This window comes from Triturus cristatus, chromosome 8, assembly GCF_964204655.1.
Source record: "Triturus cristatus chromosome 8, aTriCri1.1, whole genome shotgun sequence".
Classification (NCBI taxonomy): domain Eukaryota; kingdom Metazoa; phylum Chordata; class Amphibia; order Caudata; family Salamandridae; genus Triturus; species Triturus cristatus.
In genome coordinates, this window is record NC_140591.1 from 404,094,869 (window position 1) to 404,120,570 (window position 25,702).

Here is a 25,702-nt window from a genome sequence, read left to right on the forward strand (position 1 = left end):
GCCCAGGTGCAGATGTGCTTTCAGCGGTGCTAGCTTCGAACAGAAAGTCAATTGTGTAGGGAAGTAGAATAACACCAGCAAAAAGTGGAGGTAACCATGAAAGCAGATACTGTTTTCTGACTAGTCTGACTGGGCTCCTGCTAACCAGGACACCAGTCACTGTGCTTCCTCCCTAAATTGGACTTTAGTAAGTACTTAGGTACCTTCCTAATTGGCTACTGGTATACCCTTGCAAGTCCCTAGCATATGGTACTAAGGTATCCAGGGTATAGGTACACCAGATGTCTCCCATGGGCTGCAGTGTGTATTATGCCACCCATGAGAGACCACTCAAACTGTGACTACAGGCCTGCCATTGCAGCCTGTGTAAATTGGTGCTAGCACCACTTACGACAGATATAAGTTTCTGTATATCGGAGGTCACTGCACTTATAATCTAGCACCCTGTCTTCAGGATTGAAAGGCCTGGCTTAGGGGTGACTTAAGGGTTTTAAGTGTGAGAGTGCCCTGCATGAGCAGGACACCCCCTACAAACCCCAGAGTCGATTCTCCAGGCTTTGTAAGTGCAGCCAGCCATTTTAATACATTTAGTGGACATCAAGTCAATTATGAGATGTCTAACTATATAGTGGTTGCACTGAAACCGGTCATGTTTGGTACCAAACATGTTGGAATCCTACTCCAACACGATTCCAATGTTGGATGTAGGATCCTATATACTGGGGGGGTCCCCTAGGGTGCCCCCTGTATTCCTGTTACCAGTCTTTCAGGATCTAACAGCAAGCTACTGCTGCCGACCACAGAACTGGTTCTGCCCTCCTGCTGCTGAGCTGAGGTCGAGCAGGGGAAGATAGAACAATAGGTTTACTGTCATAGGGAGGTGTGACCACCTCCCAGACAGGACTTAAGTGTATTGTGCTGGAGTGGGGGTGCTTGCCAGCGCCACCAGACTGCTTTGAAGGACACATTAGGTGTCCTCCTTGCATACTACAGTTATAACTGGTTCAGGGAGCCCTTGGCTCCGGCTCTGGTGCGCAACTGGACAAAGGACATGTGGGTATCCTCCCCTCTGTCCAGCTCCTCCTCTGGGAGGGTCCCTTGAATCGTTCCAACCCTTTCTCTAGGATACTTGAGGGCTTACCTGTGGGTGGCTCTTCTGATTAATTGTGGGACAAGATGCAAACACGAAACCACTTCAACTTCGCCTGGAGCCGAGACTGCACCAAGGAAGACTCCTGCTGCTCCTGGTCTTGCTGTTCTGCTAGTCTTCTGCATCGTCTGTGACTGTGCTTCATCCGGATTCCTCTCCAGGCCTGTGCGCATCGAGGACATCCGAAGTAATCTCCTTAACTACAAGGGAGTCACTATCCTGCTTTTGCAGGCACCGCAACGAAGCTTACTGGTCAGCTGCTCCAGGTATCCTATGGACTCTTAAAGACCCAGCAACACAGGTGGTGGTTCTGCAACTCCCTCGAGGCCTAACCTGTCCTCTCAGCAAGTTTGAGGCCATTATCCCTCGTGGGAAACACTGGAACAGAACCCCTGTGTACTGTGTCAACCTGCGGTTGCCAGGGCTTGTTGGCTCTAACCTCCAGAGATCTTCGGGATACAAGACGCTCCAGCCTCCATCAACTCTTCCTACCAAGATCTTCGAACTCACCACACCCTCTGCACAGTGGACCTGCATCTTTGGTGAGCTGCTCAAAGTCCTCTTTCGACTCCCGTGTCTTCAGCCTGTGGGTCCTCTTGAGGGTCTTCTTTGTCTTCAGTAGGCTCCCCTGCTAGCTCGGCGCTTGCTTTGATTCTCCTGCATTTGGTGAGTCCCATGAACCTTGCTGGTACCAACGTTGCACCTTTTTCGTTAACCACATCTGTTGTTGCTGCCAAGGCTAGTTGGTGCTCCAGATGGACGACGACCCCCTGGGTTTTTGGCTTCCGAAGTGGGGCAGCTCATCAATGGCTCCTAGTCTTCCACAGTGTCGCCTAGTCCTCACAGCTGCAGTGACATGGTCACCGTCATCATTATTGCATCTTCCGCCATCGGTGGTCATTGGTCTTCTGTGCCTCCTGGTCACATTCGAGTAGCATAGACTCTGTCCCCTCTGCTTGCAGGTACTCCTCTTCAAGAATCCATACTTGGATTCGCCAGACTCTTCCATCTCCCTCGCCAGTGGCATCTTTCCTGAAGTCATCCATTGTGGTTTACGGCGGTTTCCGACTTCACTTTGCACCTATGCACCCAGCTTACCAGGTGTAGATGTTCTCGGTCCTGGGAAATTCATGGGTGGGGTGACTGTCCAACCTTCTGTCTTTCACTGGGTTTCTTCAGGGTCCACTGGGAAGGATCCTTCTTAAAAACTGCACCCGCGACTGTCCCCTTGACTTGCACTGGGTATGCGGCTGTGTTTCCACTTTGCACACAGCCTCCGTGTGGTTCCTGCGCACTTACCTTGGGTGGTTCCTTGTGTCCCCAGCTCTTCTAAGTCTTCTTGTCCAAGTCCCAACTTCAGTCGCCGTTTGCATTCCACTTCTTTAGTATATGGTTTGGTCTCCCTGTGGAGAACACGGTGTATTTGTGCTTACTTACCTGTTTACATTTGAAAGAAATATTGTGTGTTTTGTGTTGATATCTCCGTGTAGGAGATATACACACTCATTAACACATTGGTATAATAAATATACTTATTTTTATAACTACACTGTGTGCTTCTTTTTCGTTTAACCTAGACCAGTGGTTCCCAAACTTTTGACTCCTGAGGACCCCACTGAGTCACCACTGGAAGTCGGGGACCCCCAAGCAATTTGCATGATTTAAATTTAAAACGTTGAAACAGTAATTTGAAAAAAATAAACATGTGTGCACACAAAACAAATACTCGAATTACTAAGGACTTTAGGAGCATATTTACAAACCCCTACCACCATGGAAACATCACTTTTTGCAACGTTCTTACAAGGCAGCGGTAAGCCACTTAACATGGCTTAACACTGCCTTGTAAATAAGGCCCCCTTTCGCGCAATGCTTAGCGTGAAAGGGGTGGATTGTGGATTTTGCAGTGGGTGTTCCACCGCAAAACCCATTGATTTTGATGCTGCCCCCTATTCACAGGGGCAGCGTAAATAGAAGGCAGCGACAAAATTAACACCAGGGAAAACCAGATCTTAACTTGGCGAAACGAGGAGGAATGCTTTATTTCTCCTCATGTTTGCTTTTTCCATGTGTGCTGCCTTGTGCAGCACACATGGAAAAACCAAAACGCCTCACATTATTTATGTTCAGGAAGGTGACCCTTCCTGCACATAAACAATCATTAAAAAAAATGGCATTTTGTAACTTCCATGTGTGCTGCATTAAGCAGCACACATACAAGTGAAAAAACCTAATTTCAAGATTGTTTATGTGCAGGAAGGGGGGGAACCTTCCTTTACATAAACAATCTTCCCCTTCTTGCAGACACCCTTGCACTGTGTTGCAAGGGTGCCTGCGTTGGCACTACACTGCTAAGTGTAGCACCAGCACAGGGCAAAATGTAGGGCTGCACTATATTCTTGTAAATATGGTGCAGCGCAGCGTTTCTGAAGTGGCGGCACGTGTCGTTATGCCACAGAGGCTAACGACACGCTCCACCACTTCTTTTGTAAATATCCCCCTTAGTATTTTATATTGATAGAATTTGCAAAAAACTAAAATTTTAATGGGAAGGTTGGTGCTGCATCTCTGTGACTAACTTTTAAATGGTTGGTTTTATTTCGCAGTACGAGGCTCCTACTCCTGCCAGGGCCAGACTGGGATCCCAAAGCAGCCCTGGCAAATGTTTTCAGACCAGTCCCCATACGGTGCACACCAAGCGCATTGAGTGTGCCTGACCACTACAAAGGGGGCTTTGGGAGGCTCTACCCCCAAAGAAATGTAGGAAACAATGGTGCAGTCTACAACACGTTTATCACTTTACATCACACACATATAGAGACAAATAATCATAAGTGTAACTCAGTGTATAGAAAATGTTACATAAGGCAAAGGGGGCTACAAGGTGAGGATTCACATGTCATTTATACTGGTAGGCATTTTTAAAGAGTGCTTGGTCTGGAGAAGCACAAAAAACTTGGGATTCAGAACATAAGACAGTGGTTAGCATTGACTTTAACAATAAAAATGTATTTCCACCCTGGTAAACCTTTTTAGCAGCATCGGGATAATGAAAGACAGGGTAAAAACATAAATTACTAACTTGTACCATCCAGTTTGCAAGCAGCTCTTTGATGACAGTTTATAGGTCACTGTGCTAGATTATAGTTGTCACTTATGTACTGCACAGTAACAAAATAATCTTTGTGAAAAAAGCAGTAACCCACTCACCTATGCACATAAAATACTGTATTTAAAATGCATGGTACACATTATTTGCAATAGGCATATTAACCCTCTGTGCTACATTAGATAACTCAAAGCTGCCACAGGACAAAACTCATCTCTCTCCAGCAGGTACATTAATCACTGGTGTTATCTTGACACTTTTATTGTTGCTGGAAAACTGCTAATTATACAATTGCAGTGCTTTTCAAACTGCTGCCTGTGGACCCCCTGGGAAAGTGTCAGGGACCCCTGGGGGTCCCCGGACCACAGTTTGGGAAACAGTGACCTAGACTATATGAATAGTTCTTGTAAAACAAGCTGCCTAACACTCCTGGGCTAAGCCTAGTGGCTGCTCTCCACAGCTACCACTTAGACAACCATAGAAAGATATCCAAGACCACTAAAATCACCATAAGTGTTGCCTGGATTAGTGCAAGGTGCTTCACTTAAATAATTGTGCACCATATATTAAGCCAGCCTCCTACAAATGGGAAAAGTACTGCAAGAAAGAGTTTGCAAGGGGGAACTGGGGGACGAGTTTGGCAGAACTCAAGGGTGGAGGGCTCAGCTTTTGAGGGTTTCAAGATCACAGAGACACCATTGGTTTACATGAGCCCGGGCTGGGGTGCTCAGGTGCAGAGGTGTTTTCTCTGGCAGGTCGGTGAGTTAGAGGCTCTATTAGTTCTCGGTGTTTCTGCAGAAGAGGAAAACCAAACACAGCAGGGTCACTCTTGGTGTGGAGGTGGCCTATCTCGAAGTCCCTTTAAATGCAGATAAGTTTTGATGGTGGTGGTATTCCTACTGAACAGAAACATGCCTTGGGGCTTGCAACTGGCCTAGGTACCTCGGGTATTGGTGCAGGGTGGCTCCTGGTGGTCCTGGTGTCTCCAAACGTGGCAAGGCGAAGAATCTGACATCCTGGGGCACAAAGACCTCTTGCTGGGGTGCTGCTCCCTCAGTGGGCCCGGGGGGGTGGGGAGGGGGGGGGGGGGATGTCGACAGAATGGTGTACAGAGCAGCTGCAGTTGGGACCTGCTGGTGTAAGGGAATGGATCCTCCACTCCAAAGGAGATGTTGCTGAGTCAAGGAACTGCTGGGCACACCTCCAAGGGTTTGTAGAGACTGTTCCGCATCTGGACGAGTTGTTGTCGGTGATTGGCGCGAAACCCTGCCTGACTGCTGCTCTCCCGACAAAGTTGATGCTCACGTCTACAGCTCTTCTTTGTCCTTCTTTCAGGCAGGCGAATCTTGAGTTCCTGGTGTCAGGGGGCCACCTAAATACTAAATTTAGGGGCGTTAAGGGGACTGAAGGGTAGTAGCCAGTGGGCTACTCACCCTTGGGCTCACTACACCCCCTATATGACCACTTACTGTGGAGAGTGGGCATAACCCTATCCCAGAGTTCCTCTTTCCACCCAAAACAAGATAGTGGAACCCTTCTTTCGTGGAGCAAATCAGGTTATCCATCTTAGGGGTGAGACTAGGCTGGAGGTGAAACATGCCTACTTGCATAGCTAATTTCCCGCCTGCCCTGGTGCCAAATGGGCATCAGGGCAGGGGTGGCATCTCCCAGGTCTGGACGAAGCGGGGGGTCACATATCAAAGGCGGAACGGGCTTTGAGGCCGCTGACCTTGATATGCTAAATCACTAGCCATCCTGCTGGAGGAGGTGTGAACACCTTCCTCTGGAGTAGGCATTGTTTCTGACCTCAGAGAGCATGGGCTGTCACCAGCAGGGGGTCAGAAATATGTCTGTGGTGGCAAGCTCAACGATACCAGTCAGCCAGCAGACTAGATACTGGTAGGTTTTTCAGGGGCACCGCTAAGGTGCCCTCTGGTATCAAACAACTTAGGTTAATAAATCTATACTGTTGCCAGAACTATATTTATTATGACATACACCCAAGCATTTTAGCTTTCAGTAAAGCCATCATGTAGCTGGGGAATTCATAATGAACAGAGCCCAGTACATATACTTAGGGTGGCTTCCCTGTTCACTTGTACCATCTAGTAATTGAACTAGACCGCACAGTAGATATGCCCTCACATGTAATATAATGCATCCTGCCTTAGGGCCACAAGGCCTGCTATAGGGGTTAATTACATATATTACATGCAGTGACTTCGGCAGACTGCATGTCATGGTGCAAACCAGGAGTGAAAACACAACATGGAACACTCACTGTCTGCCATGCCAATTTGTGGGGGGGTCCCTTAGGGTACCATTATACATGCCCTAGGTACCGGGTTACCACTTACTGGGGACTTACAATGTTGCCAACATGTGTGCCAATTGTGTTACAATTAGACCATTTTACCTTGTTTTTAGGACAAGAGCATTGGCACTAGGGCCCAGTTAACAGGGACCCAGTGTACACAAGTCAAAAAACATCAGTAGTAGTGGGTGAAAGTGACCATGATAATAAGGGGCACTTTCCTACAACATGCATTTAATGAAATAGCAATTCATCACTTTTTACATGTTCAATAACACATATATCTGAAAGAGATAGTTAGTTGTAGATTCCTTACCTTAGAATTTCCCCCTGGTGTCAGACTGGATCTGGCGATTTTGTTCTTAGCAGTACCCCTGCACGTTTGTAGGTGGCGTCGGTCGACTCCGCGTCTGTCGTCTTGGTCGCCGGAATGATGTTGTGGTGCCTACTTAGACGCCACCCCTGCACGCTGACATCAGTGCTTTCTTTCTCTGCGCCAGCCTAGCACAGATTCAGAGTGAGCCATCTCTTAGCCATTTGTTGGCTAGCCCTTTTTCGACATTTTGTAGACATCTATTTTGAGTCTTCGACTCCTGGTGCGCGAGGGATGTCCCAACGTCAGACCTGTTTCAAGCTTTGCGACGCCTGTCAGAAGATGATGTCTGTTACAGACCCGTACCTCGTGTCTGTGGTGTCTGTAGCGCGACCACGACCCAAACTCGTGCTCCGACTGCTGGGACATGCATCCGAACATTTTGCGGAAGCGGTCCCGAAAGTTACTGGAGGCCCGGAGGTCGGCTCCGCGTCGTTCCAGGTCTCGTTCGAGAGGAAAGTATTGAGGCCGTTCGCGGAGCTCCCACTCCTCGTCTCACTCCAAGTTGTTGAGGTCATTGGGTAAGTCCAAACACAAGAAGGCGAAGAACAAGAGCTCTTTGCCTTCTCCCAGTCGGTCGGCTGAAGCAATGCGGGATTTCGGAGCGTCTGCGCTCAAAGGCACCGTCTCCAGTGCCTGATTACGGGACGGCTCCGCACCTCCCCCCCTTTCCGGGAGTCGAAGCATCCCCAGCCCACTCTGCCAAGTTTATGAGGCTTACACCTCGTTTTTGAGCAGCCCGACTGCCAGTGCGCCTTTGGGTCCCCGCAGACCTGGTTGGGGGTCCTGGGCCTTTCATGCCAGCAGCTCTCGCCCTGGCGCCGGAGGCCCCTGCGGATCAATGCCAGTCCAACTCATTTGAGCTTACCCGGCGACAACCCCGGCGATGAGGCCCTTGGCCAGCGCCATCCCCATCCTCGAGATGGCCCCGGAGCGTTGACCGACGTTGGAACTCACGACATAGGGTACTTTTGTTGCCCTGTTCATCCCTGGTGTTCGCCACCACCCAGGTGGTGGTGATGGGGACTGGAAGGAGGTCGCTGGACCCTTTAACTGACCAGCTCAAGGAACCGTACTGGCGAGAGGACCTGGATGATGCCAGTGGTCTGGCCTCTTCTCCAGACCTTGGCATGCTTTCTCCCCTTACCGTGGGTAAGGAGGAGGGCGCGTCATATGCTGTTGTGGTGCGAAGAGCAGTCGAGGTCTTGGGCCTTGAGCTCCCTTCCATGGCAGTCAGGACTAATCTCCTTACAGAGGTGCTTCAGCTTGCGGCATCCACTTCTGAACCCCTATTGCCCTTTAATGAAGCCCTCACTGATGTCCTCCTAGGCACTTGGTCCAAGCCCAGCACAGGGGCTTCTGTGGAAAGGACAATTGCACGCCGCCAACCCCTGGCCCCGGGCGACCCAGTGTTCCTCACCCAACACCCTTCCCCCGAAGCTCTTCGCTCTGGACAAGGCAGGAACATCAGGGCATGACCCTGGTGGTTCAGCACCTGGCATGTTCTCTGAACGCCAGGGCGGACAAACACAGCTGTCGGTAACTGGTAGATCATGAGTGGCATCTTCAATCGGAGGTGGTACAAGGTCTCTTCCAGTGGTGGGGAGACCCTTGGTTAGATCTGTTCACCACCGAAGAGAATGCGCAATGTCCGCAGTACTGAGAGTTGGAGTTTTCAAGGCGGCCCTCACTCAGCAACGCTTCTCGTCACGAGTGGAACTGCGGCCTCCTGTATAGCTTTCCGCCAGTACCACTTCTGCCTGAGTGCTGAAGAAGATCAAGCGCGACTGGTCCCAAATTATTCTTGTGGCTCCAGACTGGGCACGTAGAGTCTGGTACTGCAAGCACCTGAGCATGCCTATCGACCCTCCAATCAGACTGCCCTTTCAGGAGGATCTTTTGTCGTAGCAGCAGGGGACGGTTCTTCACCCGAACCTGTCCAGCCTCCACCTCCTTGCGTGGAGATTGAGCGGCGACAGTGGACAGCTTTTGACCTTCCACTTGAAGTCTGTAATGTCATCCTGGCAGCCAGGCGTCCCTCCTCTAAATCGGTATATGCCTGTAGATGGAAAAGTGTGACAGGGTGCACAGCAAAGGCTGTGGATCCCCTTTATTTATTTTATTTTATTTATTTGAAGAGTTTTATATAGCCCTGGCCAGACCCGGAGGTATCAGAGCGCTTTACATAAGGATCATTGCGTTACAAGTTACAAATTACATCCGTTACAAGAGCATAGTAAGAACACATGAAAAAGAACAAAGTTAACAGTAGTTCCTCGGAGGGAGGGGGTGGAGGGAGACAAAAAGGGGAGATGAGGAGAACTATGCCTAATGTCCGGCTGGGTAGGTGATGGTCAAGGGGGTGAACCAGGGCCTATCTCCTCTATAGCTGTCCAGCAGCTCCACCGGGCATCAGCCATGTTGCTCAGGTTTCCGCAGTAGGGAATATCAAAGATAACAGATTTGCAAGGTTAAATTAGTTACAGTTGCATAATCAAACATAGGGGATCAGGACCCCAGTAGAGGAAGGAGGGAAAGGAGGGGTGAAAAAAAAAAGAAGAGGGGGCCTGGAAGCAGATCAGTTCTGGTAGACTGGCAGTGGAAGAAAAGTGTCTAATGGAGCCCCAAGAGTTAGAGCAAGCGAGACCATAACTCAGGTGGGGCCAAGTGGATACTCGGGCCAATGCCAATAACAAACACCACGCAGAGTCATCTCGGCAACTAATATGAGATTGTTTGAAATTGGGCCCCAGGGGGGAAATCCATAAGATGTAGAGGCCAGGCGACATAGTTAAGGGAGGTTGGGGGGTAAAGGACGGCGACTGATGAGTCTTTCAGCAGCTCCGGTGCAGATCACAGATGATCGCATTACTCATCAAATACTCAGAGATCCAAAACACAGGCACCATCCTAAGGTCAGGTTCAGCAAGGTCCCCTCATTCCGGTGACCCCATGCCTACTGTAGGTAGTCCCGAGGTAGGGGTGGATCTCTCTCCCCCCCCCCCCCCCCGAGCATCGAGTGAGCTTCAGGCTGTTTCTTTTAAGGTCCCCATCTTCTCTGTGCATCCGGACAAAGTGGAGCTTAGGATGAGGCCTTCGTTCCTTCCTTAAGGGGTTACACCATTTCATGTAGGACAAACAATCACTTTGACCATCTTTTTCCCACCTCCGCACCCTTCCAAGGAGGAGGAGAGACTCCACCATATGGACACTAAAAGTGTGCTGTCCTTCTACCTTGATCGCACAAAAGATTTCTGGGTGGATAATCAACTCTTCATTGGCTATGTAGGAGGCAAAAAAGGTTGGGCTATTCAAAAGCGTACGATCTCTCGAAAGGTTGTCCTTCATATTAAAATCTGTTCCGCTTTAGCAAAAAAGGAACCTCCAGTGGTGCTGCGTGCTCATTCCACTAGGGCTACGGCAGCAACCACTGCATTGGCACGTGGAGTCCCTCTCCTAGACATCTGCCAGGCAGCCACGTGGGCATCTTTGCACACGCTCACCAGACATTACTGCCTGGACAGCCAAGTCTGGCCGGACGGCAATTTTGCCTGTTTGGTCCTCCAGGACTTTCTGATGTGAATTTACTTTGCAGACCCTCCCCTGGGGATGGTATTGCTGGGGTATCTATTCTAAGGTAAAGAATCTACAACTAACTGTCTCTTTCAGATGAACGAGTTACTTACCTTCGGTAACGATGTATCTGTAAGAGACATAGGTTAGTTGCGGATTCCTTACTGTGCCACCCATCCTCCCTGCTCTGCGAACTGACTTATAGGGATAGCAACTCCCTTACAGGGCCCTAGTTGTGGCGCACTAGTGGTCAGTGTGTTTCATGGCTCTGCGCTTCTGGCATGGTAAGTCGTGTCAGAAGTGATGCCAGCACACAGGGGCGGCGTCTAAGTAGCCACTGCGATGTCATCCTGGTGACCACAACGCTAACGCCGGACACGGAGTCGACTGACGCCACCTACCGACGTGCAGAGGTACTGCTAAGAAAAAATTCTCCTGATCCAGTCTTATGGCTCCGGGATATTCAAAGGTAAGGAATCTACAACTAACCTATGTCTCTTAAAGATACATTGTTACCGAAGGTAAGTAACTGGCTACTGCCACAAACAATGCACGAAAATTAAGGGATCTACTTTTACTCCGCTAAATATAGGAACCTCTCTACAATGCATTCCTACTAATACCCCCGAGAACGCAGAAGTAGCATCTTGTGATCAAAAACTGGTGCACAAGCAAATGTTGGGCAATATTTGCAGGTTCATCAATCAGGCTCAAAAACGTGTCAATGGTGCCAGAATATGAAGAATGACCATTTTTTATTATTATTGCTAAGATGTGTATTTGAATCTATCATCTCTTTCAAGTCATCCTCCACCATTCATTCACAGCAGTGTCTGTGCCTGGCCGTTAGACCCTTGTGATTGTTGTGCAAATGCAATGTCTGAAGTTTTGAATAACCTGTTATTTCAGTCCTGATTGCAGGCCCTAGTGCAATCACTGTCAGTTTGAAAACTCGTTTTTATTAGGAAAACAAAGACTTTTGGTACCAATGAGCTCTACGATCTCGTGCCTCGAAAGAATCCTTCAGTGCTTCGCTTTAGTTGCGGCTGCCCTCCAAATAGGTTTTCGTAAATATAAGCATGCATCATCTCATTTCACGCTCTTCACGGTATACCTGTTCATCCGATGATCCAGGTTGGGTTCTCTGCCTGGGTGTTAAAGAAACAAGTGGCATGCCATGCAAAGCTTAGTCATGAACTGGCCCCCTATGATGTATCTTGCGCTTTTCCATGTGCAGAATAGCCTTGCAATTGTGCTATGGATCCAGAAGACACACAATGGTGGTAGAACATTCTCCACTTTAATTCATGCTGTCTGGAATTCATTGCCATTGTCTCAGATGTATGAGAGCTACTCTGCTTTACAGGAAACCTAATATCCTGAGAATTTCTGAAGAAGCTTTTATACAATCAAGGAGGTCCACGGTTGCCTGAAAAGCTCCAAGCATTTTAGATAGGTTGCTCTATAAAACTATCTCTACACACAAATAGCCGTTTATGTAAGACTTTGCTTCTCTCTCCTTGGGACTCTTGTCCAGGCACGTGACTGCAGGTCATCCCAGATCCGGCCCCTGTGAGTGCTCTAGCAGTTGTCTTAAATCACTCTTTTCTCACAGTGTTTGAGGTATAAACTTTGTTGGAGATCTTGGTGTCATTTAGCAGAGCAGGGATGTTTCACCATATTTCTCCAGTTTGTATGGAAGTTAAGGGTGCAATAAGTGGCAGCCAATGAAGAGACTTACAATGTGTGCATCAAGTTTAGATCCCTCAAGATTCAGCAAACCCTATATTTGTGTGAATAGGTGTCCTTGTTGTTCCCTCATAACTTGCAGCAAATTAGTAGCATGCCATGGCCTTCCTTGGGTGAAACAAAAATCGAAATTACCTCTCCCTCAGTATTCCTAGGAGTGGAAAAGTCTCCCATCCACTCTGCAGAATGTCTCACCATGCTTGCGTTTCAAAGAAATCTGTCACTATATGTAAAAAACTAACATTTCTCAAGGTTGCGAAGAATAATTTATTAATGTATAAGTCATAGGCAGTTTTGGTTTTTGAACACTTTTTCTGGATACTGCTATAAGTGGCAAATCAGCGCTTTGTTTAAATGAACTGAAGTCATGGCACTATTTGCCTTGATGTAAGAGTTTAGACTGAGATATTTCCCACCAGGTCTTAATCACTTTTTATAAATATAATAGTCTTAATTATTTCAAATGGTGATATTTCAACATTCTTTTTAGTTATGGCCATGCTCTTCTGCCTCGAGGAAAGGGCCAACCATTATAAATATGTCAACAAAATGAAGAACCCCTATAAAATGTTAAGACCAAGGCACTGAATATATTGAAACTAGCTGGGGTCCTGTGGCACCCAACTGCTGCTGGCCTCTCCTCACATTGTAGTCCAGCCACCTTTACCTAATGTTTTTGTCACTTAAGCAGTTACTTTCAAATAATGTCAAACATTCATTCATAACTACAACGTATACTTACATACCTGATGAGAAGACGAGCAGACCCAAAGTCTCCCAACTTAATCTGTCCATGCTGAGTTAGAAATATATTCTGCAATTGCAAAATAGCATAAATGAATAGATGCATTTCACCTCGATATGTATAAATAAACATAAATTTACATATAAAGGTTTTGGAGGGATGATAACTGGTCTATTATCTTTTGACTTTATGTTATTATCTTTGGTCCACACCTCTACCCCAATAACAAGCATTTACAATGCAATGGTCTCGGCATTGTTAAAGTTAGAGCTATTGGCATTGCTCATGACATTATTTTTGTTTATGTTTTTGTTTTTAAAACATTTAAAGAAACGGCATTGTTATTTACAATGTCAATAGCTCAATCTCTCTCAAATGCGAGACCTATTGCATTTGCACCCACACACAGAGCCACACACAGAAAGCCACCCACACAGAGCCATTAAATAAAGCATGTGAAATTTAAGCAGAACCAACTTAACGCTTTTACATTTATGCAGAAATCAACAAGTATTTTTGCCTGAAAACTACAGGGCCCAGAAAAGACCCATTTCAATGTCCACTGCTTATATGCTTACAAAACGTAAGCAGTATGGCTTAAAAACACCTTGGAACATATTATCAAGGAACGGCGATAATGTTATCGCTGTTACTTGATAATATGGCCCCACATTCGTGAACACAAAGCCGCCCTACACATTTTGTATTGCAATACCTCCAGGTTTGGCGCACTTCCCCTGGGGGGCGGGGGAACAGCGCTTCACTGGCAAACTCTGTAAAATGACGCTAATGTTTTTGGGGTTTGAATAAAACCAATCTGCCCACTTTAAGAACACTCCGTTTTATTTAGTTATTGTTAGGCTGATTTGTTGATTTATTTATGTCAATAAATAAAAGCATGTGTGTGCCTCCTGACTAACGTGTGATGTTATTGTGTGTGTGCCGAGAGAGAAGTCCTCTGTTTGGTCCTTGGGTAGAAGGAATAAAGGAAGGAATGAGAGAAGGAAAGAGTGACAGAAGTGGTAAAACGAAGGAATGAGAAGGGAGGGATAAAGGAAGGAAGGAGAGAAGGAAAGTAGAAAGAAGGGAAAATGATAGAAGGTATGAGAAAGAAACTGTAAAATGAAGGGAGGAAGAGAAAGGAACTAAGGGAGATGCTGATTTATTCTAAAGGCAGCTTCCATAAATACCAGTAAAGTCCCAAACAAACTCCGAGAACTTCAGGGCAGGGATGAACTGTGGAGGCAGAGATGAACTGTGGAGGCAGATACCTATGTAACTCCCACCCCTCAGAAATCCTTGCTCAGGAAACATAGTAAGGGTACAGAGTACCTTCAACTGAGGCCCGCCTTGCTGCTGCACCAGGCTTCACCCGGTACCCCGTCTCGGGACCGGGACTTCAGGATGGGGCCCGCGAGGCCCCAGGCTGCCTCCTTCGTTGTGGGTGCTGTCCAGTGCGGGGTGGGCTCCCGCCTGGACTTTCTTCAGCACGCACCGGGGCTCCCAACAGCGCACGGGAGCCCCATTTGAGCAGACACTTCCTGCTACACCGCAGGCTCCGCCCCAGTCCCGGGCAAGGATGCCTGGCTTCCTGTGGGCCGCGGCGGTGATTCTGTTGCTTTGGCAGTAAGAGGGGTAGGCTCCCTCGTAATTTGAATATAAAATAAGCGGGGTGGGCACGCGCCATCATCAAGAAAGCAAACACCAGCGGGGTGGGCACCCGCAAACGAAACAGCGAATCGTCTAGTTTTTCATCAGATAAAATAGCGAGGCCACCGAAATTGCACTTGGAGTTCTACATTTAAGAACAGATTTCACTGAAAGTTACAGATTGTCATGAACATTACTCGTTCGTGAACATTCTGATTTGCATAGAGCACAGTCTTACCCATGTCAGCGAGGGGCATTTTAAGGATTTTGAGGGCCCTGGGTGAAACCTATTTTGGGGGCCCGTGTTCGGAACAGCTTAGACTTTAGGATTAAATTTCAGCTCTATCATGCTTTCTTTCGCCAAGACTGTATTTGCATCCAATATTAAGGGATAGTGACGTGTGTTTCCAATACTGCTCCACAGCAGCAGCTCAGTGAGAACGTTCAGAAATGTTTTTAGCCTTTATGCAGGGACGGCTTTGTGGTACTGCGAGCGAAGGACTGTTGCTGCTCCGTTCCCAGTCCCGCCGCGCACGAAATGGCCGAACCTTCGGATGCAAAAAAAAAAAAAACAAACACGCCCACCAGCGAAAAAAGGGACGGCCTGGCAAAAAACGAAAAGCAACAAAAAAAAACACCCCCGAATCCGAAAAGGACGGGGCCTGTTCGGAGTGACAAACCTCTTCTCCAATGGCTGGCCAGCATTCAAGAGGCCAGCCAATGAAGAAGAGGGGCGGGTTCAAGCCCCTCTTCTCAAAGTCATTAAATCTCGCGAGCGAGACTGCGCAAGCGCAGCCTTCGCTAGCCGAGACTTAAAAAGGCTCTTCTATTAACATTCAAGAATCTAAATGTTTCTTAGCCAATGTTTCGTCTTCAGACCGTTGATTTTATAAATAATTTGGCTTACCTGAATACTAACAACGATTGAAATGCCACTACACTTGAAATAATATTGGATGCAATTGCATAAATGTGGACGTGGGCTCCCAGATGCATAAGCAAATCATGAAAAGGTTTTTTAACCTCTTGAGTGCCCATGAAGAGATGGTCTCGTCATGGGCCGCGGTTGCGCTGTGCCCATGACGAGACTATCTCGTCATGAACCCCGCCCGCTAATGAAAGGGCCGGCACAGGGCGGGGAAAGGGCGGGGCACTCAAGGGGTTAAATACATGTTCGACAGAACCGAAGAAGACGCATATTGTTACACAAATTCCCCTATGTAGAGTGAAATAAGAAACACAGCCTTACACAATATATGTTGTCTGCCTAAAAGGAAAAATAAAACTCTTCAAAGTATCAGTTACCACTATAAGCCTTGAAATTATTCTATAATGATTAAAGGTATTCAGTAATTCTGGGTGAATTGGTTCACGTAAACTCAACGTTTCAGAACGTGGAAGTTCGTGGTTCACTGAGCTTATATTTTCAGGAGGACGTTTTTGTGATAAAGGGAAACCTTAGATGCAGCTTGAGTAAGAGTCTTGTTGCATTTGCAGAGGGAGGTGGGTGGATTATTGTTATGGAGGGATGCAAATGATAGGAAATATGGATCCTATCTGCAGGGTGGTGGGGGCCATACACTTTACACAAAACTGAAATGCCATTTAGTGTTTTTAAGGCTAAAACATATTCAATAATTGTGCACGTTAATAGCGGAGCTCTAGTGGATGTGATGAGACTGTCTCATAGTGCCTTGCAGTTGGGTTCTAGTAGGAGTTGACACACAGTCTTTATAGTGACTAGGTCCCCATTAAGGTTCCTAAACTTCTCATTTTCTTAGTCGCATGTAAAGGATTAATGACAAAAAACAATGTGTAAGAAAATAAAAAAAAGAAGATGTGCTTAGATTACTTGGAGACTCAGAATAATTTAAGATTATATAGATGTATTTGATGCAGCACCAGAAAATTAAAATTGAAAAGAGCTGGTCTTACACCAAACTAAACTAAAAAAGATGCTATAATAAAATGATGATTGATGGAACCCTAGTGCATATGGAAAACTGCTGGAAAATATTTAAGTGCTGCTTAAAGAGAATGTAGAAAATTAGCTGACAGAAAACTCTGAGGTTCTTCTATATTAAACAGTAATTTCACTTTACTCAAAGGCTCAGAGGAGCCTAGTGTCTCGGAGTCTTGTTTTTTTTCACAAGACCTGAACACCCTCTGATGGTGACCCGTCACCTGTGGGGCATATGCATGTGCCCTCTTTTAGAAGAGTGTTTCACCATCCAAAGACCAGATAACTAAAAACCTACATCTCCCAACTATCGTTTCAGCATCCACAAACCACCATTTCTTTATAAGGCCTGCTTAATTTGAGGAAGAAAACACCCACCTTCTACTATGGCGCTATGCGCACACCTCTAACCAACTGACTACAAGAAAACCTGACACATCCTCCATGTATTTGCAGAGGGAAACAACCTTTACAACGCAGTCATTACATCACACTACCTTTACATAGCAGTCATTACATCGCAACATCCTTTACATCGCATGTCATTACAACACAGCCATTACATCGCATGTCACTACAACGCATGTCACTACAACGCATGTCATTACAACGCATGTCACTACAACGCAGGCATTACATCGCAAGTCATTACAACGCATACCATTACAACGCATAGTACCCTTGCACTATCCAACACATACCCTACTGTTGCACTCACTGGAGTTAGAATAGTAATTATTACCCCCATACTATCCAACACTTACCATAAATGCAATATAATGGTATGCATTGTAATGGTATGCGTTATAAAGGTATAATGCGATGTAATGGAATGCGTTGTAAGGCAAATTCTACTTACCAGTATGCATCTGTTCTTGGCATGTAGAGCTGCAGATCTACACACTGTGCATAGATCGCCATCTGGTGTTGGGCCCGGATGTTTGCAGTTGTTTTTCCTCTTGGAAAGTCTTTGGAAGTCACGAGGTATGTGACTCCTCCTTTGGATCGTATTGCGCATGGGCTTCGGCTCCATCCTCAGATTGTTTTTCGCCAGCAGGGAGATATGGAGCGTAGTAATAACAGTGAAGATGCCCATGTGTGTTGTATCTAAAGAAGATAGACTGGAACAGATAAAGGAGGCGGGTGGGCGTGTGTAGATCTGCAGCTCTACATGCCAAGAACAGATGCATACTGGTAAGTAGCATTTTGCCGTTCGAGGCATATGAGCTGCAGATTACACACTGTGCATAGATTATATAGCAGTACCCATCCTTAGCGGCGACCACCCGTATCTGTTGCAGTGGTTTGAAATAATGTTTTGAGCACAGCCTGGCCCACACTAGCCTGTTGCTTAGTTTGCACATCTACACAATAGTGTTTAGTGAAAGTGTGCGGTGTTGACCATGTAGCTGCTCTGCAGATATCATCTAATGGGATGTTCTCTAGAAATGTCATTGAAGCCCCTATTTTACGTGTAGAGTGGGCTTTAGGGGGAACGGATAGCGTTCGTTTTGCTTTGTGGTAGCAAATCTGAATGCATTTGACAATCCACCTAGCTATCCCTGACTTGGAGATGGGGTTGCCTTTGTGTGGTGTTTTACGAAACGTTTGTGTTCTCTCGATGTAGTAGAGTAAGGCTCGTTTGACATCTAATTTGTGAAGAGCTCTTTCTGCAACGGAATGTGGTTGCGAGAAGAATACTGGTAGTTCTACAGATTGGTTTAGGTGAAAAGGAGAAATGACTTTAGGGAGGAACTTTGGGTTAGTACGGAGAATAACCTTGTTATGGTGCATTTGGAGAAAAGGTTCTTGAATGGTAAGTGCTTGTATCTCACTGACCCTTCTGAGGGAAGTGATGGCTACAAGAAAGGCGGTTTTCCATGTTAGGAATTGAAGTTCACATTTGTGTAGAGGTTCAAAGGGAGGTCCCATTAGTCTGGTGAGAACTATATTTAAGTTCCACACAGGTGAGGGTGGCACTCTGGGGGGAATTATTCTTTTGAGGCCTTCCATGAAGGCTTTAATGGCAGGTACTCTAAAAAGTGATAGATGTTGCCTGTTTTGTACATAAGCTGCTATGGCTGTAAGGTGCAGTCTAATGGACGTATAGGCTAGATTGCATCTTTGTAGGTGTAGTAAATAGCCTATGATGTGTGGAATGGACACATCTAGGGGATTGATGGTATTGTTGTGACAATACACAACAAAACGTTTCCACTTGGCTGCGTAGCACGCTCTAGTGGTGGGTCGCCTAGCTTCTTTAATGACGTTCATGCAGTCAGGGGAAAGATTTAGATAACCGAATTCTAGGATTTCAGGAGCCAGATCGCAAGGTTGAGCTGAGCTGGGTCCGGGTGCCTGATCTCGCCATGATTCTGGGTTAAGAGGTGTGGAGAGAGGTGTAACTTTTGGTGCGGTACTACAGATAGTTCCAGCAGTGTGGTGTACCACGGTTGTCTGGTCCAAGTTGGAGCTACTAGCATTAGCGTGAGGGAGTGTTGTTGTAGTTTGCGCACCACTAATGGAATGAGTGGGAGAGGCGGAAAAGCGTATGCAAATCTGCCTGACCAGTTCATCCATATCGCATTGCCTTTGGACAATGGGTGTGGATATCTGGCGGCGAAGCTTGGGCATTTGGCGTTTTCGTGGGTGGCGAAGAGGTCGCTCTGTGGATGCCCCCACATTTGAAAGTACGGGTGAAGAACTTGCGGGTGGAGTTCTCACTCGTGGAGTTGTTGCGTTTGTCTGCTGAGCAGATCTGCCATAGTGTTTTGGACTCCTGGGACAGGCTGGGCTAGGAGAACGATTTTCTGGGGGATGGCCCATCTCCATATGCTCTGTGCTAGCTGAGAGAGTTGTGGAGAGTGCGTGCCGCCTTGTTTTTGTATATAGTACATGGCTGTCATGTTGTCTGAGCGGACTAGGACTGCTTTGCCTGAAATCTGTGTTTGAAAAGATTTTAGGGCTAAAAATATGGCTAGTAACTCCAGATGGTTGATGTGGAGTAACTTTTGTTGAGGTGTCCATCTGCCCTGCATGGTGTGATGTAATAGGTGAGCTCCCCAGCCGGAGAGCGATGCGTCCGTTATCAGTACTACCTGAGGAACCGGGTCCAGGAACGGTCGCCCTTTGGAAAGGTTTTTGGTGGTCCACCACTGCAGAAAGTGATGGGTACGACCGTCTACCAACACCAGATCTGTTAATTGACCTTGGGCCTGTTTCCATTGGCGTGCTAGGCACTCTTGGAGAGGACGCATCTGGAGTCTTGCGTGGGGTACTATGAATATGCAAGAAGCCATAATTCCTATAAGTTGCATGAACACTCGAGCTGGAAGAGAGTGTTGTGGCTGAAATTTTGCGCGTAGAGATTGAATGCTTGCTATCCTGGCAGGACTGGGGTAGGCTAGCGCTCTTGAGGTGTCTATAGTGGCACCCAGATATTGTTTTACGTAGGACAGTTGGAGATGGGACTGCGTGGTTTACCGTGAATCCCAGTTGGTGAAGTAGTTGGATAGTGGAGTGCGTGTGTTGTACACACTGGTTGTATGAACTGGCTTTTATTAGCCAGTCGTCTAGGTATGGGAAGACATGTATGTGTTGTCTCCGCAGGTGTGCTGCCACTACTGCTAGGCACTTGGTGAATACTCGTGGTGCTGTGGTGACTCCAAATGGGAGTACTTTGAATTGGTAGTGTCGGCCGTCCACTACAAGTCTGAGGAACTTCCTGTGAGCGTTGTGAACAGGAATGTGGAAATAGGCGTCTTTGAGGTCTAAAGTGGTCAGGAAATCGTTGTGGGAGAGCAGTGGAAGTACCTGCGGAAGTGTTACCATGTGAAAATGGTCTGAGTGTATGTATTGGTTTAGGGGACTGAGGTCTAGGATGGGTCGTAGAGTGTTGTCCCTTTTTGGTATGAGAAAATATAGGGAGTAGACCCCCATATTTTGTTGGTTGGTAGGAACCCTTTCTATCGCCCCCTTTTGTAGGAGGGAGATTACCTCCTGCTTTAGTAGTGTTAGATGTTCCTGTGACATTGGGCGTTGTCGGGGGGGGGGGGTAGATATTAGTTCTAGGCAGTAGCCTCACCAAATTATTTGTGTTACCCATTTGTCTGAGGTGATGGTAGTCCAGACAGGAAGGAAATTGGGGAGTCTGCCCCCGACCGGAGTGGGATGGTCTGGAGGGGAGTCATTGAGTAGGTGCGGAGGCAGAGCGGGCGGTGTGTCTTGCCTCTGCCTTTATTATTGTTGCCTCTGTAGCCGCCTCTTTGGTAACCCCTTGTAAAGGTGGATTGGGTAGGGGCCTTATATGAAGTGGAAGCGGTGTCAGAGGAGTAGCCTCTGATGTGCTCCGAAAGGAAGAGCGGCGAAAGGAGCGCCTGGGAGGGTGTGATCGTAAGGCTCCCATAGACTTCGCCGTATCGGTGTCTTTTTTCATTTTTTCTAGGGCCTCATCCACTTTTGGGCCGAACAGAAGTTCCTAGTCAAAGGGGTGGTTAAGGATGGAAGCTTGCACTTCTGGTTTAAAACCTGAGATCCTTAGCCAGGCATGGCGACGGAGGAGGGTGCTGGTATTAATGGCTCTGGAGGCAGTGTCAGCTGCATCTAGGGCACAGAGGATGGAGGTATTGGTAATGGTTTTGCCCTCCTGAATTAACTCATTTGCCCTGTTTTTATATTTGTCAGGGAGGTGTTGCATTATGGCTTCTAGTTCGTCATAATGGGCCCTGTCGTATCTTGCCAGTAGCGCTTGTGTATTAGCGATGCGCCATATGTTGGCAGCTTGGGGTGCAGTGCGCTTGCCCGATGCGTCCAAGAGTTTTGACTCTTTGTCAGGTGGTGGTGCTTCGCCTGACGCTTGGGAGTTTGCCCTCTTTCGTGCTGTAGACACTACTAGGGAATCTAGTGGTGCTGGCCCTCTGATGTAGGCGGGATCTGTAGGGGCGGCTTTATATTTTTTGTCTACGCGCGGGTTAATGACCCTGGCTCTGACTGGGTCTTTAAAGACCTCCGGCGCGTGTTTGATAACCGCTTTGAGCATGGGCAGTATGGAGGTGGCCCTATGCGTGGTGTCAAAAGTATCGAGAAGGAAGTGCTCCTCCACGGGGTCGGTATGGAGATCCACCCTGTGATAGTGTGCAGCCCTTTGGAGTAAGTGGTTGAACCCTAATGAGTCTTCTGGTGGGGATGGTCTCGAAGGGTAGAGATCATCTTGCGGGACGTTAGGAATGTCAGGGATGTTATAATCGTCCCATGGGTCTGGGGAGCCTGTGGGAGTGGGGTCCCCTGTAGGTAAGTCATGGGGTACGTCCCCTATGTCATCATAGACATCATCATTATCATCAGCCGGAGAGGGTGTGGGGGAATGATGAGGTGGGGGGGGAGTAGGAAGAGGTGGAGGAGGGGAAGGTGGAGGGGGTGGAGGAGGTGGTGAAGGCATTCTGAAAGGGGAGGTAGCAGAATCCTTCCCCTTAGGAGGTGGAGCTGGGGCAGGCTTTTCCAGCTGTCTCTTTCTGATGCTGAGCATCAAATGTCCGGTTTTGGGGGTCCTTGATCAATGTCTTTTGCAATGGGTCAGGTGCAAAAAGTTCTTCCGAGGGTGGTTTGTCCATCGGCGCCGAAGGCACCGGGGTCGTCGGTTTGCTTGTTTTAGAGTCTGCGCTAGTCCGCTGTTTGGAACTATGCGGCCGGGAAAGGACTGTCTGTTTACTCGGTGCCGAGATGGTTTTCGTCTTCGAGATATCGGTGTCGGTTGCCTTGTGTTCTTTGCTCGGTTCCGGGGATGGTGTCGGTACCGAGGAGCTGGAGCTGGTTTTCGGCGCCGAGTGTTTCGGTGTAGAGCTCGGTGCCGAGGAGGAGGCCATTTTCTTTTTCGGCGTCGGTGCGGAGGAGTGTTTCTCGGCACCAACAGTGGGCTGGCTCGAGCCCGAGCCGCCGGAAGGCTTAATAGGCTTCTTTACCGATCCCGAAGGTGCAGTGTGGGAAGCAGTGTGTTTGGTCTTGCCTAGACCTGGAGGCGAAGGCGTGACCGAAGCCTTTTTCGGTGCCGTCGAGGGTGTGGGGGGAGGGGGGGACTTCGGTACTCACGACCCCCTGTGCCGGAGTGATGTCCTCCACATCTGAATCGTCGGCTTCGGAGGTGCTGACGAGGCCCTCGTCGGTGTGTTGTCCTTCTGGAGCGTCGACACCTTCCCCGAAGATGTCATCTGGAATCGTCGTCGACGAGTGTCCCATGGTTCTTCTCGCCCTTCGGTCTCAAATGGTTTTCTTGGACCGGAAGGACTTGCACGCCGGACAGTCTCGAGCCTCGTGTTCAGGGGAGAGGCAGAGGTTACAGACTTCGTGAAGGTCGGTGTGGGGGAATTTGGACCCACATCGAGGGCACTTCTTGAAAGGAGTCCTTTCCATTAGCCAGGACCGGAGCTTGGGTAGGCCCGAAGGCCGTCGTCGACGACTGGAATCGAAGGTCTTGATCGATGAGAGTCGCGTCGAGTGTGGAGATCGCGATCGAAAACAATACCGCGTGAGGATTGCGCGTCGATGGAGGAACTGGAAACTGTTCGGAACCGGAGAGCGAAGATCACATCCGAGCCCGATGGCGGAAAAAAACAATCTGAGGATGGAGCTGAAGCCCATGCGCAATACGAACCAAAGAAGGAGTCACATACCTCGTGACTTCCAAAGACTTTCCAAGAGGAAAAACAACTGCAAACATCCGGGCCCAACACCAGATGGCGATCTCCGCACAGTGTGTAATCTGCAGCTCATATGCCTCGAACAGGTAGTTTCTGAAAATGCGATGTAATGGCATGCGATGTAAAATAATGCGTTGTAAAGGATGTTGCGATGTAAAAACTGCGTTGTAAAGGCATGCATTGTAAATGTATGCGTTGTAACGTCATACATTTATTTACAGATTGTGGAATTCACCAAGACAATGAAGCATGGCAGGAAGAAACAAAAAGAGCTTGGTGAGCCTTCTCAACCGTGTGAGGAGTTATATTCCTGTAAAAGGTGCACTTGTTGATAGACAGACAAACCAATAGTCAAAGCACAGACTGCCTTAATAGAACAGCCCAGGACATTTCTCTCCTCTTTTCTACCAGACTACAAGACTTCAAGAGACTTGGTTAAGGCAGTGGTCACTCAATTCACAGTAAAAGTCACTTTATGTAGTAACGGACTGGAGGGGTCTCTGAAGCACAAGTTACACTTAGGCTGCAAATCCCGTTTCAAGTGCATGCCGGAAACTAGATTACAAATCGGGGGTGATTTGCACAGGTGCAAAAATCGAGGTTATTCTATACACAACTCTGGACTGAGAGAAATCATGCAGAAATTGCACATAATTCTTTATTCCAGGCAGTGGAACTCGAATTAGGGTGCATATTGTGCATCCACTAACTACTGTATGCCACATTCAGGTCTGACATATGATCCTACTCAAGCCCTGATTATATATGGTCGTGATTGCTGCTACAATAGTGAGCCTCTGTAGTGAAAACATAGTTGTAGCCGGTCCCGACAGACGTGGTAGGGCATTAATGCATTAGGATTTTACAGTGGTCATGTCTTCTATTACTTTCCCACTGAACGGAGGCACATAGCCAAAATGTAAAGACTTCCACAGAGGTAAGTAACCGCTACAAGGCTCAGAGGCCTTCACACTGGAGTCATAGCTACTATATGTGTGTGTGTGCTCTCCCACAGAGGAGAGCCACACTGCTAAAGATTCATGGTTATGCCACAGCTTAAAGTCAGAGCTCCAAAGCTTGCTGCACAATGTTTAATGTTTCTTCAACAGCCACAATGTTTCATTATACAGTCAAAAAAGGAAAAAAATCACATCTGAAACTTTTAGTAGTTCTCATAAAATCACTAGCACAAATACAGAGAGAAATTCAATAATGATGCACAAAATCTATGCCTGCCTCTCCAAAGACCCAACCTCGTAACAACCCATAAGATGAACTCTTCTGTACCTTCACATATAGTTGAAATAGTGGTCATGGAAATAGTGCCAGAGACAACATTTATTTGCAACAGCTCCAACCTTTAACCCCAGCTAATGATCTCCCCACACAGTATAAATACCTTACTTATCTGCCAGAAAATGTTGTCTAGATTGCTCTTCAGTGAGAGTTCTCTGTAGGCACTGAAGAGGATCACCTAACAGGCCACTGCTTTCTGATGTTTTTCACAGGTTTTTGCACACAATACAGTTTGCAAACAACAATATGAAACACACTGACATGCTACTTTAAACAAATAATGGACCAGCAAACGTTCACTTCTGTTTTTGTCAGTGAGGAAGTTGAATAAATCAGGAGGTGACACGCATTATATCCGTGCACTCAAGGGGCCAACTCACAGCCACCATGTCAATATGCAGTCACCCCCGGCCTAGTTTTTTTTGTACCCATCACAAGACATTTTATAAACCACCACAGTTTTTTAGTTCTGAGCAGGCCCTAGGAACCAGCCATCCTGCAGATTGCGGTTTTATTCTCAACCATCCCAGGTAGCACTATGGAAAGAAAATTCTTAATTCAAGATGGCGCAGTGAAGTTGCAGATAAATAAGAAAGCCCAATAAAAAAGAAATCCCAATCCAAATATTACTGGTTGGCTGTGACTTTGGGAAACAGATGAAACTCCCAATTCACAAGGATAGGTGATAGATACATTGTGCACAACCAGAGCTCATTTGTTAATAGCTCTCCTATTTAAGTTAGTCTCTAAAGGTCTCCCTGGTCCTTATCTAGGGTTTTGTAGCTGCTCACATCATAGTTGTATAGATAACTGCAGTTTGGCTAAATTTGCATGTAGGAAGGTAGCTGGCACGCCTCCTGTAAAGACTCAAGACAATACCAAACTCAGCAGCAAGACTCATCCTCAACCTCCCCAGAAGGACCCTCACCATACCCCACCTCAAGAAAAGTCACTGGCTCCTGATCCAGAAGAGATGCTAGTTTAAAGATGCTTACAAGGCCCTGCACAACGAAAGACAGCCTTCATCAAAAAACACCTGACCTCCCACCAACCGACCAGACACCTTCGATCTGCCTCCCAGTCCCTACCTG

At 47.3% G+C, this 25,702-nt stretch overlaps 1 protein-coding gene across 3 annotated transcripts in view; it reads right to left on the bottom strand.

The window, feature by feature from the left end:
* LOC146802202 (serine/threonine-protein kinase Nek3-like) overlaps positions 1-25,702 on the bottom strand; it is a 143,179-nt gene that overhangs the window by 66,715 nt on the left and 50,762 nt on the right. For all 3 annotated transcript variants that reach the window (XM_085621790.1, XM_085621791.1, XM_085621789.1), the window contains exon 6: positions 13,015-13,082. In XM_085621790.1, coding sequence (XP_085477916.1) covers positions 13,015-13,082 — 68 coding nt within the window. The remainder of the gene's footprint in view (positions 1-13,014; positions 13,083-25,702) is intronic.